Raw genomic sequence first — 16,349 nt, 5'->3', positions numbered from 1 at the left:
GACTGCTGCAGATGGCCGAGTGGGCGTTGACGGGCACCCTGGAAGTGTGCTAAAGTAACCGGATTAAAAAATATATATATATATAAGATTTCAACTCTGTACTTGCAGCAAACTTTGGCAGTTGGTAAAATAAAATGAATGTACTGTACCAACATCTTCGAACATTGCTACGGTATCAATCTCTTATGCAATTTTCACGACGTCAAATGTTATTAAATTATAGTTTAAAATAATCTGTACATGCTAGCTTTTAAGGCTCATCTTGGAACATCAAATATACTTTGAAAAAAATCTGCATTCTCGTTATTCTGGTGCAAACTTCAAAGAAATGACAAGTGAAGAGAAACTTAATAATATTTGTTAAACAAAACTATAGTGTTTATGAAACAATTCCATTCAATGCTTGATTTGAAATATTGTAACAAATTATTCGTATCATAAGTAACTTGAAAACCCCTGGAGAACCGAATGGCTTGACAGCATTACCGAGCGAAACAGGATCTTTTTCGCCCGATCGAGCGAAATTCTCATTTTAAATTTAATTCAAGTTATTTCGTGTAAAATTACAATTCACACATATTAGTTTATTTATTTTATTTCATTTAAGGCGAAAGAAAGAGGCAAAATATCCGAATTTTGGATATTTTTTCCAAATAAAACAACGACGCACTGATTGTTTTGACAGCATGCAGTCTGACGGATTTGACAGGTTCTTCTTCATTGCGACGTAAGCGAAGGTAGCACGTTTTTGTGTTGCTGTTTAGTTTTCGTCCTAAAAACAGGTGGAAACCTATCTGTTTTTACCATTAAACAGTTTAAGTTGTTATTTCCAAAAAGTTTTCCCTCTTGCGCGTGTGTAAAATCTCTCAAACTCCAACAAAATGACTGCTCGTTCGAAGAAACGCCGCAACAAGAACAATTCCATCCGGCGTGCAAAAAACAAGGTGAAGGAGGTAAAGAAACTAAAGAAAATGTTAGGATTCATCGAAGAAGATGCCGATGAACTAATGGAGAAGATTAAGGATATCACGGAACAGAAGAAACCCGACAAGGTATGTAGGAATTACGAAGAGTCTTTACTCTAGACGCTATTGCTATTTGCGTTAAGGTATGCGCTAATAACAATACATTTTTCATCAATAACAAAAGGAACTTGAGCTTGTGAAGGAGGAAACGAAGGCCGAGATATTTCAAAAGGAAACTAAAGATATAATCAATCACGAGAAGTACGTCAGTGTTGTCAATCCGAAAACGAAGGTAAAGCACGTGTACAACATTAAAACGAAGCGGGATCAGTTCGGCCAGTATCCGGTGTGGTACAATGTGCGAAAGGAACGGCGAAAGCAGAAATTACGCGAAGGCAAAGCCACCAAACTACGACAGTTCCGCGGCAGACGCTTGCATTTCATCGACAGAACAAGCGGTTGGAAGAATATCGTGAAATAAAAAGGCCTCTCTTTGGATATAACATAGAGGAATAGGATATATTTATGCTGTAACGAAACATTAGCAACTAGTTTGGGGATAGGCCTTCCCTGGGCGTAGAGCATCGCACGCGATTATGATGAAATGGTTAGCGCTAAAAGTATAATATACAACATTTAACACCTAGGCATCTCTCGATCGACACTAAAAGGTAGCGCATCGGAATTCGACAGTTACTGAATGGAACAGCGATTGAGCAACTGTCAAGTTCTCGATGCTATAGGCAGGCCTGCGCCAGGTTCGGTGGGCGTGTTAGCGAAGGCCTCGGTGGCACTATCGCTCGGTACAGCGTCATCGCTTTCTGGCACCGCGTCGACGTCTTTGATGAACTTTCCACTCGCAAACCCGACCAAACCTCCGCCCAACGCTGCCAAACCACCTGCCTTTAGTCCCACTACCAGTCCTATTGGACCACCGATGCAGGTGCCCAGGAACGCTCCCGCCAGCGGGTAAACGGCTTTCTTGTACGCCAAAGCTTTCTGTAACGCAGTAACGCCCGCTTCCACATGGATCTGCGTCGCGTCGATGTTCTCCTCCACCTTTGTCACAGTTTCCCCTTGCTCGTGGACCAACTCGTGCACCTTCTGGTAGAGCTCTTGGATGTCCTCCATTTCGCTCTGTAGATGCTCCATTTGGCGTAGACATTCCTCTCGTTGTCGTATCTCGTGTTCCTCCATGTTGTAGGAACTGGTAATCTGGGGCACGTACGCCAGCCTTCCACCAGTGGGATACTCAGAATCGCCATTAGCACCATCCTCGTCGTACTGCTGTTGTCGGTAACTTTTGCTTGCAGATTGTGCACGTATCGCGTTCTGCATGGCTGTTAGTTACGAAACAAAACAAGGTCTCGTTAAGAAATGGTATCCAACGGAGCTCAAACTTCCCACACATCCTTACCCAGGTATTCCGCCATACTGTTGAATGCCTTTTTCTTCGTATCTTCAATTCCATCGTCAAAGCGATCGTAATCGCTGGTTCGTAATCGCTGGCGCACTTTGTCTATTTCCACCAACAGGAACTTGATCTGTTTCACAATGCGTGTCGCATTCAACTGCTCCCGTTTTACCTTTTCCCAGTCGTTCAGTGAGCCTGCCTTTTCAATGTTGCATTTGTGATTTTGCAGCACAGTCAAGTACTGCGGGATAGTCTGGTTGAACTTGTCGATCGATATCTGAGCCAGCTTTAGCGGGATTTTATCGTCCACCTCGTTCGACTCCATGGCAGTGCTGGAAAACTATGTCTCGAAATGTAAAGTGTGACGACTGTTGATGTAATGAGCCTTTGGACCCCACAACGCAGCAAGTGGCACAATCAAAACAACGAAACAACGTCAAATCTTATCAAAATCGAAAGTTAACAACAAAGAACGCAAATCGATCGTGATTAGATGATTCACGGATTTGTTTTTGTTTTTGTTATTGTCTCCTGCTGGTTGACATTGACGACATAGCCCGTTTCGAAGCACCCTGTGCTTGCCCTTGAATGTTTTCTGCTTAGTAAATCTATTGCAATTTGAAAATAGCGCTTCGTTGCATTACTGCAATTTTCAATAAGTGATAGCAATTTGTTCTTTTCCAATTGTTTATTGTTATTCATTTAATAACTGAGAAATATCCCTTTTTCGTGAGTGCCCCTTCAAATGAGATCGCCGATGACTTTTATGTTTGCATGAAGCGAAATCGCTCTCGCTCTCTCGTATGGTATATGGAGGGAAAAAAGAAAGAGAAGATGCCTGAATACCTAAAATGAGAGGTGAGATCAAGAGTGAGAACCCTAACGAAAAAAAGGTAGAGAAATTGCATCCTTTTAGTTATGTTTTCTAACAATTGTCCCGGTGGTTTTCACTGAAATCTTGCTTTATATTTTCAAAACAAATTTTCTTTCACAACAATGAATAATATCATTTTTAGAGAATCATTTTGAGCATAAATTATGAATTAAATAATTGTACGTGCTATTCGGGAGCCGTTCATGAGACCCGTGCAAACGTCAAACGAATCAACAACATGGCGGAAAGGACACGCTTGGGTCGAACCTTTCTTACGTACTTTGACGCCGTCAATATACAAGCGACCCTCGTAAGTAAACAAATTGAAATAAAATCTCCTTGCTGTAGCATAAATTCTATTTATTGATACAATTTCCACTCGCCACGCAGCCGTAAGTGCACTCTATTGACTAAGCAGCACCCCGGAAAGAACAAACAACGAGCACGCAATCATGGAAGGGGATGCGCGATTTGTGCTGGATCGAGTGAACGATCTCGAGGAGCTGCTGTCGCTCGGCTACCAAAAGGGCTATTCGTGCAACCTGCCGATGGTAACGCGACAAATGGTGTGGGACTACATGCTGCACCTGATGAAGGTGGTCTCTGGCAACGACAACCACTTGAAGGCACTGTAAGTATGTTTGCGAAAGCGGGCTGCGACCGGCGGGCGCGGATCCGCGGAATGTCGCTTTTATTGCGCGGGTCAACGGATTTCCTACTGTCGTTTACTGTACGTCAATCTGAATATGGCAGATATGTCTGTCATTCGTGCGACCGTCATCCTAATCTGACGGTCGCAGGCGGGCCAAATCAAATTAACATCGTAACTCCGTAATCGACATTTGTTTTGGTATTTCCCCCCCTTCGGTGCCATTGCCCTTCGTGTCGCCACCCACTAGCGCCATGAAGGTAGACCAGCAAGCTTGTTGGCACGACCGGGAGTTTGCGGATGGGATTTGGTGTTTATTTTACTTCACCTAATCGCTCCCTTTCGATTGTAGGCAATCCTGTGCGGAAAGTAATCCGGAATGTGGCGACGATTCGATCGGATGTGTGCAGCTACGACGCGAGGACACCTACTGTACGGTGAAAGGTCAGATCCACTCGATCGGTCCCAGCGATGATGGCGAGAGCACGGAGATTAAAATCATTCAGCTAACGGTGGTGATAGACGAGGAGCACCGCAAGGTCGAGTCGGTTGCGTGCAGCGATTGCGCCGAGCTGGGCTTTTGTCAGCACACGATCAGCTTTCTGCTGTGGTTGCACACGCAGGACCAGCTCGGTACGCACCAGGAGGAGGAGTGCTTCTTTCGCACCCCACTCGCCACAGTCCTGGAGCAAATCCCACCCAGGGCGGCACTGAACAAGACCAAGACCAAAAACTTCATCCGCGAGATCGTGCACGGGCTGCAGACGGAGGACATCGATTGTCCGCTTCGGTGGAACTTCTCGTCGGTGAACAAGAAGTTCTCCAACATCTCGATCCATGAGCTGATCATATGTGCCATCAAAAATCGGTACACCGTATCGCAATTCTTTGAGCACGCGCAAGCCGTGATAGCATCTGCCTCATCCGTGCTTGCAGACAAGGTGAAGTTTCAGGCTCGATTCTACCCGTGGTTCCAAGAGCTACGTTACGGGCGCATCACCGGCGCAAAGGTGTACGATTGCACTAAGCCGAACGTATCGCCCACACTGTTGCACGAGACAATACTCGGCTGCAACAAGGAGATCAACACACAGCTGCAGCGCAAGAAGCTGGCCATCCGCCAGCGCCTGGAGAAGTACACCAAGCGAGTGTACGAGAGCCCAAACATCACCATGAACGCCAACTTTCCCATCATCTTCAACGTGCCGGACGGGATCTGCTCCCACCACGTAGTGGAGATCAAATGCCCGCGCACGCACGAGAGCATGAAGAAGTACGTCGCCGTCGATGGCAGTCTGAACGAGAAGTACTACCTGGAGATGCAGGTGCACATGCTGGTGTACGGCATGACGTCAGGTGTCGTGTGCGTGGCCGATCCGGACTTTGAAATCAACAACGAGCTGTACATGCACTCGTTCAATCTCAACAAGCCGTTCGTAATGAAGAAGCTCCAGAAGGCACTCGAGTACTGGGAGAACAACGTGTTCCCCGAGTTGATGGCTAGCTGGTCCGAGTAGGTGACTGAAACGGTGCGTCAGGGCGCATGCAGCGAAATGCGCCGCGAAATTCGATCAGGAGCGACACGCAAGCAAAACAGCCGGACAGGACACTTTGGTCTTAGTTTTAGTCTATTTTTAATCTTCCTTCTTTGACAACATACGTACACACAGACACACACACACACACACACACACACACACAGGTACACACGTACACACTCATATACAAATACACTCGAGCAATAGCGTTTTAAGGACAATAAATGTAAGACTTTCATTCTACAGTACATAGCGCGGCAGGTTAACTAAGGTTGCAAGCTGTGTATCGGCAGTTCTCGCGGGCACGCATGGCTCGCGGTGGTCAATCCCTTCGATGCGCTATCAGTGAACCCGATTGCCGTAGTCCGAAGGATACAACCGTTGCGTCTGGAAAAAGAAAACAGGCAAAGTTAAACTGCGCTCTGAGGAGTGTCAGGGGCTTGCCAGCATTCTTGCAGGATGCTTATTGCTTACCAATCGCGCAACTTGCGATTTTAACACCGACACCGCGTCCATGGTGTACTGAACCTTTTTGTTAAGCTCCTGTCTGTCGTCGCGAGAACTCATCATCTGCAAGAGGCAAGCGAACGGTTGGCTAGTCTCATTCGAGCAAGCGTTCGCAGTAGCTTACCTGTTCTAGCTTCTTCAACCGAATGTCTAGACTGTCGTAGTCCACATCGAGATCGTTCTCCATGTCACGAGCCTCCGTGGCAAGGTCGTTCGCTTCATCTGCAATCGAGAGTTGGTCAGGTCAATCAATCCGGGCGAAATTGGAAAAATGCGCCTCACTTACCGATCCTTTTGCAGCTTTGCCGATCGCTTTGCAGCATGAAGCCGTCGCGGCACGTGCAGTAGTACGAACCCTCCGTGTTGTAGCAGGTTTGGTCGCACGGTTTGTGCTCCTTGCACTCGTTCACGTCCTGCTCGCAGTACTTGCCGGTGAACCCGGCCGGACAGGAGCACTGATCCGGTGCGTTACACTGGCCTCCATTTCGACATGGCGTCAGGCAAATGGCTGTTGGAAAAGGGATGTAGGTCCACAAATCAGTACTCTTCGATCAACCTTCCATCACAAAGAGACACTTACGCTTGAAACAGCCGTCAGAAACGGTCGTCGTTGTGTCCCAGCCGCGACAACACACCTCCCGTTTGGCCACCGGGGCAGAATACGTCCTGCGGAATGAGAAGCGGAAGATCAATATACACACGCTTTGCTCCATTTTTTAACCCTTCTTTAACGAGGAACTCGTGCACGCGCTTACCGAAGTCCCTGACAATTAGCCGGATCCGTACAAGGCGCGTGATGGTGCGTCTTTATCACCGACTTCCGATAAATGTAAACGATGCACACGTTTCTGCTGTAAGCGACAAAAAAAAAACAAAACAAAATCCGTTAAGACAACAACCACGTTAAGGCACGTTTCATACGATGTCGCGAGGGTGCGAGAAAAAAACCCACATAAGGACTGGAAAAAAATCCACGATCGCGCTAAACACCCAGCAAATGACTTCTACAAATGTACATTCATTGTGTCGCCACGAGTGCGTGGCAGGAAAAATGAACTTCCTGGCTGCAGTTAATCATACACCACGGCCGGTCAAACGACCGACCGCAAAGTGGCTCTAATTAGGTTGATCCTTTCAATTTTCTCTCCACGTTATCGCGAGGAGTTTGCTTGCAACCGCAATCAAGCATGTGCGCTAAAAAAGGAACGAAATCCGCCTCAAAATTACACCCCTAATCACCGTGGCATCGATCGGTAACGTAATCTTATCCATTCACGAACCCACCGTGATCAGCGCGACGCTAAAATTGGCTCGCTAATTTTAGGAAATAAATAATTCCACATCGAAACCGTGCCCTTCCCGCGCCTCGACGAATTCCTCCTTCGTGTGCATACCACCAGCACATCGTTAAACGGCCACTTCCTGGCCTATTTCAAGTCTTCGATTTGCTCTTTCTCTCTTCTTCTCTCTCTCTCTCTCTCTCTCTCTCGATAAGCAGCGATCGGATTTAAAGATGAGATCAATAGCACCGATCGCGGAACGATCATGGCGACAGGAATGGATCAATTTGCCAATCACCTGATAAACGAGCACGTGTGTGAGTGCGATCAAAGTAGCCTGGCGTCGCGTGAGCGCGAGAGAAATTGCACTTTCGTCGAGGATGCTGCAGGAGGGGTGACATTTTTTTCGTCTTCTTTTCCTACGCCCGATGAGAGAACCATTTTATTTTTCGCTTTTCTGTTTAATTAACGGCACAACTCGCATCTCAGGAGCGCACTCGTGCTGCTGCCCGATCGACTTCGATCCTGACGCGAATAGTTCTCTCTTGTCCACACGCGGTCGCTCTCTCTCTCTCTTTCTCGATCACTCTCCCCCGAAGGATGCGTTAATTGAGGTGCGCAAATTGGGCGGGTTAGTTTTATCAAAATCGCCAATTAAATCGGACCGCGTGCGTGTGTTTGAATCGGGATCGGATGCGCCCCATTTCCACACCGGCAGTGTTTGTCCGGTCGAAAGTGGCACACGGAGGAATTTTCCGCGTAATGTGCACGATCGAGGCGCGTCGCGATGCTTTGCGCTAATTTGCTTTCGCACCCAATCGCGTACTTCCGTGAACCCGCCGCCGTGAAATACGCCGGGCGAGCAAAGCGTGCCACAGTTCGCGTGAAGTGTGTTTATTTTTATGAAAATACGTGCGATCGTGATCATTAATCGAGTGAGCGACCGCGTAGCGCCACCAATAGGGGAGAGTTTGACGAAAGAAAGAAAGAAAAAACGCCCCGAAAGAAGCCGACCCCGCAGGGGTTGAGAAAAATTGTCCTCCCCCGAGCATGCGGGAAAGCAATTGAAGGTATGCTGCTTTGCCGTGCCGTTATCAGTGTTTATGTCGATCTTTTAAGCCGACGCTTTGCAGCAGGAAAGTGATTCCTTGTCCTTGTCGCGTTTGATGGGCCTTTCGGTGCAGTTTTTCCGGTGGTTTGTGCAGTGAAACAGAACAACGTGCCACCGCGAGTTCGGTAAGCAGCAATCGGAAAATAATATCACCACCCTTTTTGCAGTCATACCCCAAGCTACCCTTTCTCTTTTTCTCTCTCTCTATCTCGCACCCTGCTCCCAAAAGTGACATCGACGACTCCGGTCGGTTTGTTCTTTGGCGTGTGTTTATTAATAACTGCAATGAAATACGATCGCCGTGGCCAATCGCGCCACTGATATTTGCCAGATCGGTGGACCACCCTCATGGGAAGCGGCGCCACCCTCCCTCGCTCTCTCATTCTCTCTCTCTTCCTGCTTGTCAAATGACAGACAATAAATTTGCATCGGTTCTGCCTGGCATTCTGCGCGAGCCCGATGGCAAAGGAGGCGAAGCATTTGAAGTTCAGCGCGGTCGCAAATATGCCTTGCGTGACAATTGGCAGGATTGGTTTGGCGGGAAAACTTGGCCGCACGTGTGGCTGGTGAGTAGGAAAGGGGGGGGAGGGGGCTTTGCTTAAAGTTTAGGGCCATGCAGTTTTCGGACCGGGGTGTTATCCCCCCAAAGAGAACCTTTACCGATGCATTTCTTCAAGGACCGACACAGCAACTGTTTAATATCAATTGATCTGGCTGAAATGCCACACACTCTTATTACGAGCAAAAAGGCATTATTTTGCCCACTTTCATCTCAAAACAAACTCACAGTTTTCCTTTAAATCGTCAAGTGTTTAATATGGCTGTAAAACAAAAAAAAATCAGCTCCCTTGGAATATTGAAATCCCCCTCCCCTTGAAGCACGTTCCGGCAGTGAAATTAAACCTTGAAGGAATGTTAATCGCTTCAATTACCGGGTTAAATTGCTTAAAAAAAACACGAGCACCCGTCGCCTCGTTATGGCACGGTGTAAGCGTGATTTACCCTCGGCACCAGCGTATCCTTTTCTTTCAAAGCGCTCGCCTGGCCGGCGAAATCTTAATTAAGTCGTAATCCACGACCGGCGTGCCTCGAATTCGAATTTCCATTGCCCTTCGACACGACACGGTGCGCGGCGTGTGCAGGCTATTTGCACCAGCCTTCGATTGGACGTCCTGCATCGAATCCAACGATAAATCAAATCCTACCTCGGTGCCTGCCAGACCTTGCACCCCAAAAAAGGGCGACCAAGCGTGTGCCTGGTAATGATTCACAACTGCAACCGATCAATCAAGGTCCGTGCCGATTAGCTCGCGGGAGGGGAGCTCTCCGATGCAACCGATGCACCGTTGCAACCGATGCACCCGCGGATGCAACGCTCACGTCACGGGGTCCCTCGTGTGCGGGAGAAATGACCGATTATTTTAAGAACGCGGGTGCTTCACACACCCGTTGCCGTTGGTGTTGACTCAATTAATCAGCCACCAAGGTTGCTGGAACGGCGCAACGGTGAAGGCAATAAAATAAGCGGCAACATTCGCATGGCAAATATGCACCGACCTGGGAGGATGATAACGTGTAGCATATGCAAATGCGAATTCCCCGTCGTGAGCCGAGAAGATAAAGCAACAATTGAGAGAAAGAGAGAGAGAGAGAGAAAAAAGGAAAGAAACTGCCTCACGGTTCCGTGGGGAGTCTGTTGGGGACTTCCGTCAGATTTCGTAGCTTCTGGTTGTTTTGTGAGCCATAGCTCCGCCAGCATGATGGAGTGGGTTGACCATAAATGGCGCACCGGGTGCTGTTGTTGCCACCTCCCAAAAAATCTGCAGCATCCAGCCAAACTGCCAGCACTGTTTGCTTCACGCTCCGTTACGGATGATATCTTTTTACGTGAACGTGCGCGCGGTACGTTGGCCCAACACCGTAAAAGGGTTCATTCTCACCTTGGGCCAATGAGGAAGCTACGTGAGCAAAATTACTCAACCGAGCACCAGCACGGGGTAAATATGCTTCATGCAAATCCGCCAACGAGCGGATGCGGTGTGAAAAGATGAGCGAATATGCCACGGTGATCATAAACTCGGCGGGTGTACTGCTTTCGATGAAAGGATGCTTGCACGGGTATGATTAATGGGGAGTAGTCTTTTGCAGACGGTATATAAATCTCGTAATTTAGAGTCCTTTTTCAATGGAATTTAAAAAAAACACACACATTTTGCGCCTTTTGAATACCAACGAGGAAGTGTTTTTTTAATCTTGTAGCTTTTAACCATCACTAAGGCAACCTCATTTCCCTTTTAATCCATCTGTGGCCTGATATAATTTAACTCCACCAAATGGGGATTTTTGTTTAAACTACTTAAAGGCGATTAGCTTAGATTTACACCGTAAGCAATCATCACGCAGGTCTGGCAACATGCACCACCGATCCACCGATGATCGGTCGTGACCGATCCCCAGGAAAGGGCCAACTTGTTGGCTGTCGAATGGTCGGAACATACGAAACACATGTTTCGCCCCCACCTAACGGGTGCGCCCTTCAGTCTCGGGCCACGATCCGTACCAGGACGACCAACCGACGGTTATTAATAGCCGGACGCGTGCGAAAGTGTCGACGTTCAGTTTTTCGCGACCACAACGCGAAAAGGGCAAACGGTCTGCTCGAAGGGGTGCGTAAAACGGCTGACACGGAAATATGAGGAAACACAGTGTCTGGCAACGAGCGAGGAAGCCCATGAGTCACCGGTCGAGGCAGGATGTAACTTATGTTCTGAATGCAATCTGAACCCGTTGCCTTTCGGTGCGGTTCGTTAGGTGGCCGAAAAGGGTGAAAAGGAAATCAAACGTAAGACATCAGGAAGATGCATTTTAAAGACACATTCATCGTAAAGAACTTCTACACCTACTCTAACCATAGCTTGGATGGTAATCTCTTCATGAAAGCGGGCTCTTCCCATCCATATCCCATCCAGATCTGGCTCTGCCAAGTTCTGCATCGGGGTGATTAAAAACTTCATTGCGCGTTGCACTAACGCACTTGTGTTAATTCATTCGCCCTTAAGGGCGTAAATAAAGGGCCATGTGGGGAACTCATTTCACACCAATCGCTGTCTGATGACGAAAAATGACTTATTGACTCATTGTCGATAATGGTACGTAACGTGACGCGCACCAGCGTCCCCTCCCACCGCAATCCGACCCATCTTTCGTGACTTATTACCTCCATTATTCATTAGTACGAAGGGAAATTGTCATTATATCGTTTTCGAGCGCGCCGAAGGAGCCGGGGACCTGATGGATGCGTTGTAGAGTGCCATTATCGAGGCTTGAGAAATTCCCCACTCGGGAGAAGGCGTCGTGGCGCAAGGGGGGCCCATTCGTGAAGGGGAGAGTTAATTTTTATGTGATTTAATGATTTATTTCTGACGGGCTACTGGCATGTGGTTAATTCATGAATTACGCCCCAAGGGAAGCGGATGCGGTGGTGTTTGTGCTCTTTGATCGACAAACAGTCGTTTAAGAAAATGGTATAATGTTCTTTAAGTTGCGAGTTACAATGGGCACTATATATATGTTGTACGAACAATTGCATGCCAGTATTCATCACAGTTATAAGATGATTTAGCATAAAAAAGCTCTGACACCTGGCTTGACCAACAATTGGGTTTTTAGCAAGCATTTTTTACAAGATCGTTCAACATTTCTTTGACACTCAAAACACGATCGCTGATGCACTTTCATTGTCCTGTTAACAGCGCATGTTTCATGCCCATTATTCATGTCCGTGAGGTCGTATTGAGAGATTTACTCCTACTCGAACAAGTAACCACAGCAATCGATCAGTTTCTCACGCCTCGTAACCATTTGCGAACGGCCCACAAATGCATTTCCATGCAAAATAGAGCATATGCAAAAATGGAGGAAAAAATTGGATGGAGGAGGTCACAATCGCATTTGTGCTGCGTCGGGCGCAGGATTGATGAGCGTGTCTTGTAAGGCTTAAAAAGCAGGACGAAAAGAAAGACCCGCAATATATTCGCGAAACCCGGCGTTTCGGTGCATGTTGCCCCATTGCAAATGCATTTTCGCATTCCAGTCTTCGGAGCAGGGGCAACTTTGTCCTCGCCGAAACCAATTTAGATTTCTATCAGATTATAAAATAAATAAAACTCGCCGGCACAACAGCTGCAGCAATGCGCCGAATATGCCGAACAATGGATGTGGTTGATGGGGAATGGGGTTTTTGCTTCATTTTCTTCGCCGTTCAAGCCGAATTAAATCCGCGTCCGCAGGCAACCACATTTTGGATGTGGTTTTAATTTTAAAAAGCAGAAGAAAACCCTCCTTAACCCCTTCGCCAATCATTCGCCTATCTTCAGCCGATCTTCTGTCTGATCCGTCCGTTGTTACTTGTTGCGTTGGGGGATTTTTTGTGTTCGTGCGTGCGTGTGTTCTACACCACATCCGCTGACTGCCGGGACAAGCCGGCTTCGTCCTCGCGGGTGTGTTTTAAACCTTCCGCAAGCGATGAAGCCTTCGTAGCGCAAGACAAACCCCTCAAGATCATGGTATTATAAAACAAATGCACCCCGATCCAGACGGAACGCCTTGCGGAACGTCACTGCACCCAGCAAGAAGTCGACGAGGCCGTGTATTAATCTTCTCAATCCGCAAAAAAAACCCGTAGGCCGAAGCTGTCGGAAATAGGATCGGTGGTTCTGCAGACATTGAGTGGGGTCTGTGTGTGCGGTTTTTTTTTTAAAGTTTGTCTTCTTTCTCTCATCGCCCATTCTCCATCTAGAAGGGGCGCAGGCGGGAATGCAAAGAAAAATGATTACAAGAAGGTAACCGAGATCGTGTCAGACAGCGTGACGGGCTCGCGGGTTTCGCTGGATGTCGCCATCAGCGTTTCCAAGACAACGGCGCTCCATGAACGGCGCTGTTTTGACGCACGATGCCACAAAAAATGACATCAACTGATCGCAACAAGCAGAGGAGTCTCTGGACGTGCCTGAGCTGATCAGAAGTTGCTACCAACAGACGACCACCCCGATCGAAGTCCGCTAGTTAGCACAAGAGAGATGTAGGCGTACAAAGAACGCGACAACGATGAAAAATTGACCTCCCATACCTGGTGGTGTTGCCGTGGCGCGTGCTTCCGAAGGAACTCGTACCACTGCGTGTTAGCATCCGGGTGACTGGACGACCTGCAGATCCAGTTGATGCAGTTCCGGTGTTGGACGTCCTTCGCCACACCTCCGGCTGTTCGGGTTGTTGAGGATGCGCCTGAGCGCGATGGCGCCGATGTTGAGGTGGCGTTTCCCGATGCACACCGTGATGCTGCTGAGGCCAGTGCTGTTGTGGCACGGTTCGATGGTGATGCTGATGCAGTTGGGTCACCGGTGGCCGATAATCGGTCCAGCTATTACCGTTCCCGGGGCCACTTATTAGCGAGTAGCCGGCGGACGTTTGGTTCCGAGTGCGAGCCAGCTCTCCCCGATGCCGGTGATGTTGGTTCTGTTGCTGGTGCTGTTGCTGGTGCTGGTGTTGCCTTCTCAGATGGTGCTGAGCGGGATAATCACCGTGCTCCTGTGATGCCCGCGAGAAACTTTCGACAGCCAGCGTCAGCACAACGGCCCCCAGCACCAGATGGTGCGCCAATTTCCGACCCATCGTTTGCGACCTCTATTATTACTAGCACTGCACTTAAACCCTTCGGCGCCTTGTGAGGCTTTCGCTTTTTAACTTTTTTTTTCCTTTTGCTGCCTCCTGTTTGCGAATCCTGCGTTCCTGCGAACCCTCGTTAGTGCGAGATTACGCGATCAATACGCGCGGTTTCGTCGGGAAATAAGGCGCCACGGGGGTCGCAATTACCTGCGCTCGTTCACTCTTTCGCACCCAATTTCTGACAGACCAGGATCTTTCGCGCACCTGGAACGCACGGTGGTTTCGCTCGCGCGCTCCTTACGCACTCCTTTGGCGGACGCTAATTTGCGATGCAATTAATTTACACACTAAGGATCGCTTTCGAGGACGCAAGGACGCACACAACCAGCGCTTTGTGGTCGCGTTTCGCACTGTGCCTGTTTTTTTCTTTTTTTTTTAATGCGGAGGACTCCAATCTTCTCGAGAAACCGCTTCTTTTGCGCGCCAAACACGCAAACACGCGGTCACACACCGGCTTGCGCGATGCTCTCGGTTGAACTAATCTCGTGTGCGCGCCGTTCTGTCGACGCGAACCGAGCTCGAGCGAAAACGCGCGCGACCTGATCGGGTGGATTCTTCCTGCTTAGCCCCATTGGGGCGCTTGATCGTGCTCTCGCTCGCTCTAGCTCACTCTCGCGTGCTCTTTCATGCGCGCCCCATTGCGGAATCCTTTGTGATGAGGGAAGGGAGGCCGTACGCTAGAACGATCGTGCGTGATTTTGCAGCCGTTGTTTTTGTTGCGCTCGCCTGGTTTGTTTTATTTCGTTTCGAACAAGCGCGCGATCGTTCTCGCGTTCTCACTCTCTCTCTCTCTCTCTCTCTCTCTCTCTCTCTCTCTCTCTCTCTTTCTGGTCATAAAGTGGAGCCTTGCGGCTCACTATGGGTTGTCATGGAGATCGAGTAGTGGCGGAGAAAAAAAGCACAATGCTTCGAAAAAAAAGCATTGGTTCGCTAGATTCTTGTGGTTTTTTTTCCTAGAAACATTATTAATGGGGGTTTAAGAATTGACACAAAATAAAAGTATAACATAGTGTGATATTTTTTCAGCCCTCCTTGACCATTGTGCGTTGCAGAAACGTACGCTCGTAAGAAATGCAGCAACCCCCACGATCCCAGCCCAGGTTCTTCGCCATCTTCACCAGCTCCGTCCGGTTGCGGAAACTAGCGTTTTGCTTTTCGTTCCACTCTTAGACGATCGCTACAAAATGTTTCCAATCCAGGACGTAACCCAACGACACGATCGCGGATCAGTTGTTTCGTTCGATCGGACTTCACCGGACTCCAGTGGGGGTTTTGAATTACGAACACGATCGTCATTCGATCGAAGGGAGAGAAATTGGCACATGGGAACTGATAGACCTTCATAAGGCTGGCGAAAAAACACAAACACACACAGACCACGCTCGTGGGGCTACGTGGAAATTATATCCGACCCTTGAAGAGGCCCAAGAACCTCCACGGTATGTCTGCACGATTTCATTCCTAGCGTCAACTTTGAACTTCTCCACCGATGCAGCTTAAGGGCACGGGTTTGCTATCAGTGCGTGCTGCAGAGTCATCTTTTTCTCGTTCTTACAATCTGCAATTGTTGCCCGCTATCTTATCACGTCACCCAGCCGAGGAAGCGTCTTTGTTTGACCTGCCGAGCGTTTATTCACGGATTAGAGGCGAGTGCTCCCTGTTGTGGACTTGGATGAGCCAGCGGCAACAATTTATCCCGCGCGCGTTCTGAACCATTTAAGCAACACCGTCTGAGAACAATATGCACCAATTAAGCCATTTGTTTATGGCTTTGTGACATAGACAGCTCGCAGATCGTTTGCCGACGGCTGTGTTGTGTTGAAGCGTTATTCTGGGAGATCTAAACACGTCTTATTGTCTTATTCTATCTCAATTTGATTGATTTAAGGATGATTGGTTGTTTTTTCGTTTGGTTTATCGATTGATCATACCATTTAAATGTAGCTACATTGTTTCACCTAGTTGCCGGTGTATTAAGAAGGCTTTTTTTCTTGCCAAAAGAAACTACACGAACCTTCCGCCACACACTTTGGAGTGAATGATGCCGGAAATACGTCGCTCGTGCCCGTAATGGCGCGATGAACTCTCCGGGGCCCTTTTGCTCACAAGACGCTAAATCAACACCTCAACTTAACGCATGCCATTCAACGCCTGGCCTCCTCAAGCACCAATTAAAGCCTGACTCATCCTTGCATTATCCATATGCTGCTACTTTTTCTTTCCTGCTCTCCCCCTTTATGTGCGCATCGCTCTCGTAAGCTCTCGTACCGATCGTTTCTTTGTTTTT

At 48.2% G+C, this 16,349-nt stretch overlaps 4 protein-coding genes across 6 annotated transcripts; 2 read left to right on the top strand and 2 right to left on the bottom strand.

Annotated features, from left to right (window-relative positions):
* Nucleotides 1–729: 729 nt before the first annotated feature.
* LOC128722875 (protein LLP homolog) lies at nt 730–1,467 on the top strand. Its single transcript, XM_053816557.1, has 2 exons — nt 730–1,052; nt 1,150–1,467. The coding sequence occupies exons 1-2, from the start codon at nt 882–884 to the stop codon at nt 1,444–1,446; spliced, it is 468 nt and encodes a 155-aa protein (XP_053672532.1). The 5' UTR covers nt 730–881; the 3' UTR covers nt 1,447–1,467.
* Nucleotide 1,468: 1 nt separating this feature from the next.
* On the bottom strand, nt 1,469–2,832 carry LOC128722874 (syntaxin-17). Its single transcript, XM_053816556.1, has 2 exons — nt 2,383–2,832; nt 1,469–2,305 (listed from the first exon to the last, which is right to left on the bottom strand). Exons 1-2 carry the CDS (start codon nt 2,702–2,704, stop codon nt 1,689–1,691), a joined length of 939 nt encoding a protein of 312 aa, XP_053672531.1. The 5' UTR covers nt 2,705–2,832; the 3' UTR covers nt 1,469–1,688.
* An 811-nt stretch (nt 2,833–3,643) lies between these two features.
* LOC128722968 (uncharacterized) lies at nt 3,644–5,453 on the top strand. The gene is made up of 2 exons (XM_053816665.1): nt 3,644–3,884; nt 4,255–5,453. Exons 1-2 carry the CDS (start codon nt 3,706–3,708, stop codon nt 5,417–5,419), a joined length of 1,344 nt encoding a protein of 447 aa, XP_053672640.1. The 5' UTR covers nt 3,644–3,705; the 3' UTR covers nt 5,420–5,453.
* A 181-nt stretch (nt 5,454–5,634) lies between these two features.
* LOC128722969 (fibrillin-2) lies at nt 5,635–14,504 on the bottom strand. Of its 3 annotated transcripts, XM_053816668.1 has the most exons (8): nt 13,467–14,504; nt 7,367–7,369; nt 6,703–6,798; nt 6,528–6,613; nt 6,234–6,455; nt 6,072–6,169; nt 5,915–6,010; nt 5,635–5,827 (listed from the first exon to the last, which is right to left on the bottom strand). In XM_053816668.1, the coding sequence occupies exons 1-8, from the start codon at nt 14,006–14,008 to the stop codon at nt 5,783–5,785; spliced, it is 1,188 nt and encodes a 395-aa protein (XP_053672643.1). In that variant the 5' UTR covers nt 14,009–14,504; the 3' UTR covers nt 5,635–5,782. The 3 variants fall into 3 exon arrangements, with proteins under 3 accessions (XP_053672643.1, XP_053672641.1, XP_053672642.1); XM_053816666.1 differs by lacking the exon at nt 7,367–7,369; XM_053816667.1 differs by lacking the exon at nt 7,367–7,369 and having other exon boundaries at nt 6,703–6,795.
* Nucleotides 14,505–16,349: the final 1,845 nt, after the last annotated feature.

Source organism: Anopheles nili, chromosome 3 (assembly GCF_943737925.1).
Source record: "Anopheles nili chromosome 3, idAnoNiliSN_F5_01, whole genome shotgun sequence".
Taxonomy (NCBI): domain Eukaryota; kingdom Metazoa; phylum Arthropoda; class Insecta; order Diptera; family Culicidae; genus Anopheles; species Anopheles nili.
Note: the sequence above shows the minus strand (reverse complement) of the source record. Positions and strands in the feature narration are given on the sequence as shown.

Excerpts from the sequence above, each read along its gene's own strand:
- LOC128722968 (XM_053816665.1), top strand. The coding sequence starts at position 3,706 with ATGGAAGGGGATGCGCGATTTGTGCTGGATCGAGTGAACGATCTCGAG. Across the intron at positions 3,885-4,254 it reads GACAACCACTTGAAGGCACT|GCAATCCTGTGCGGAAAGTA; the intron begins GTAAGTATGTTT and ends TTTCGATTGTAG.
- LOC128722874 (XM_053816556.1), bottom strand. The coding sequence starts at position 2,704 with ATGGAGTCGAACGAGGTGGACGATAAAATCCCGCTAAAGCTGGCTCAG. Across the intron at positions 2,306-2,382 it reads CAGTATGGCGGAATACCTGG|CCATGCAGAACGCGATACGT; the intron begins GTAAGGATGTGT and ends CGTAACTAACAG.
- LOC128722875 (XM_053816557.1), top strand. The coding sequence starts at position 882 with ATGACTGCTCGTTCGAAGAAACGCCGCAACAAGAACAATTCCATCCGG. Across the intron at positions 1,053-1,149 it reads AACAGAAGAAACCCGACAAG|GAACTTGAGCTTGTGAAGGA; the intron begins GTATGTAGGAAT and ends CAATAACAAAAG.
- LOC128722969 (XM_053816668.1), bottom strand. The coding sequence starts at position 14,008 with ATGGGTCGGAAATTGGCGCACCATCTGGTGCTGGGGGCCGTTGTGCTG. Across the intron at positions 6,170-6,233 it reads GCAAAGCTGCAAAAGGATCG|ATGAAGCGAACGACCTTGCC; the intron begins GTAAGTGAGGCG and ends TCTCGATTGCAG. Across the intron at positions 6,011-6,071 it reads GGTTGAAGAAGCTAGAACAG|ATGATGAGTTCTCGCGACGA; the intron begins GTAAGCTACTGC and ends TGCCTCTTGCAG.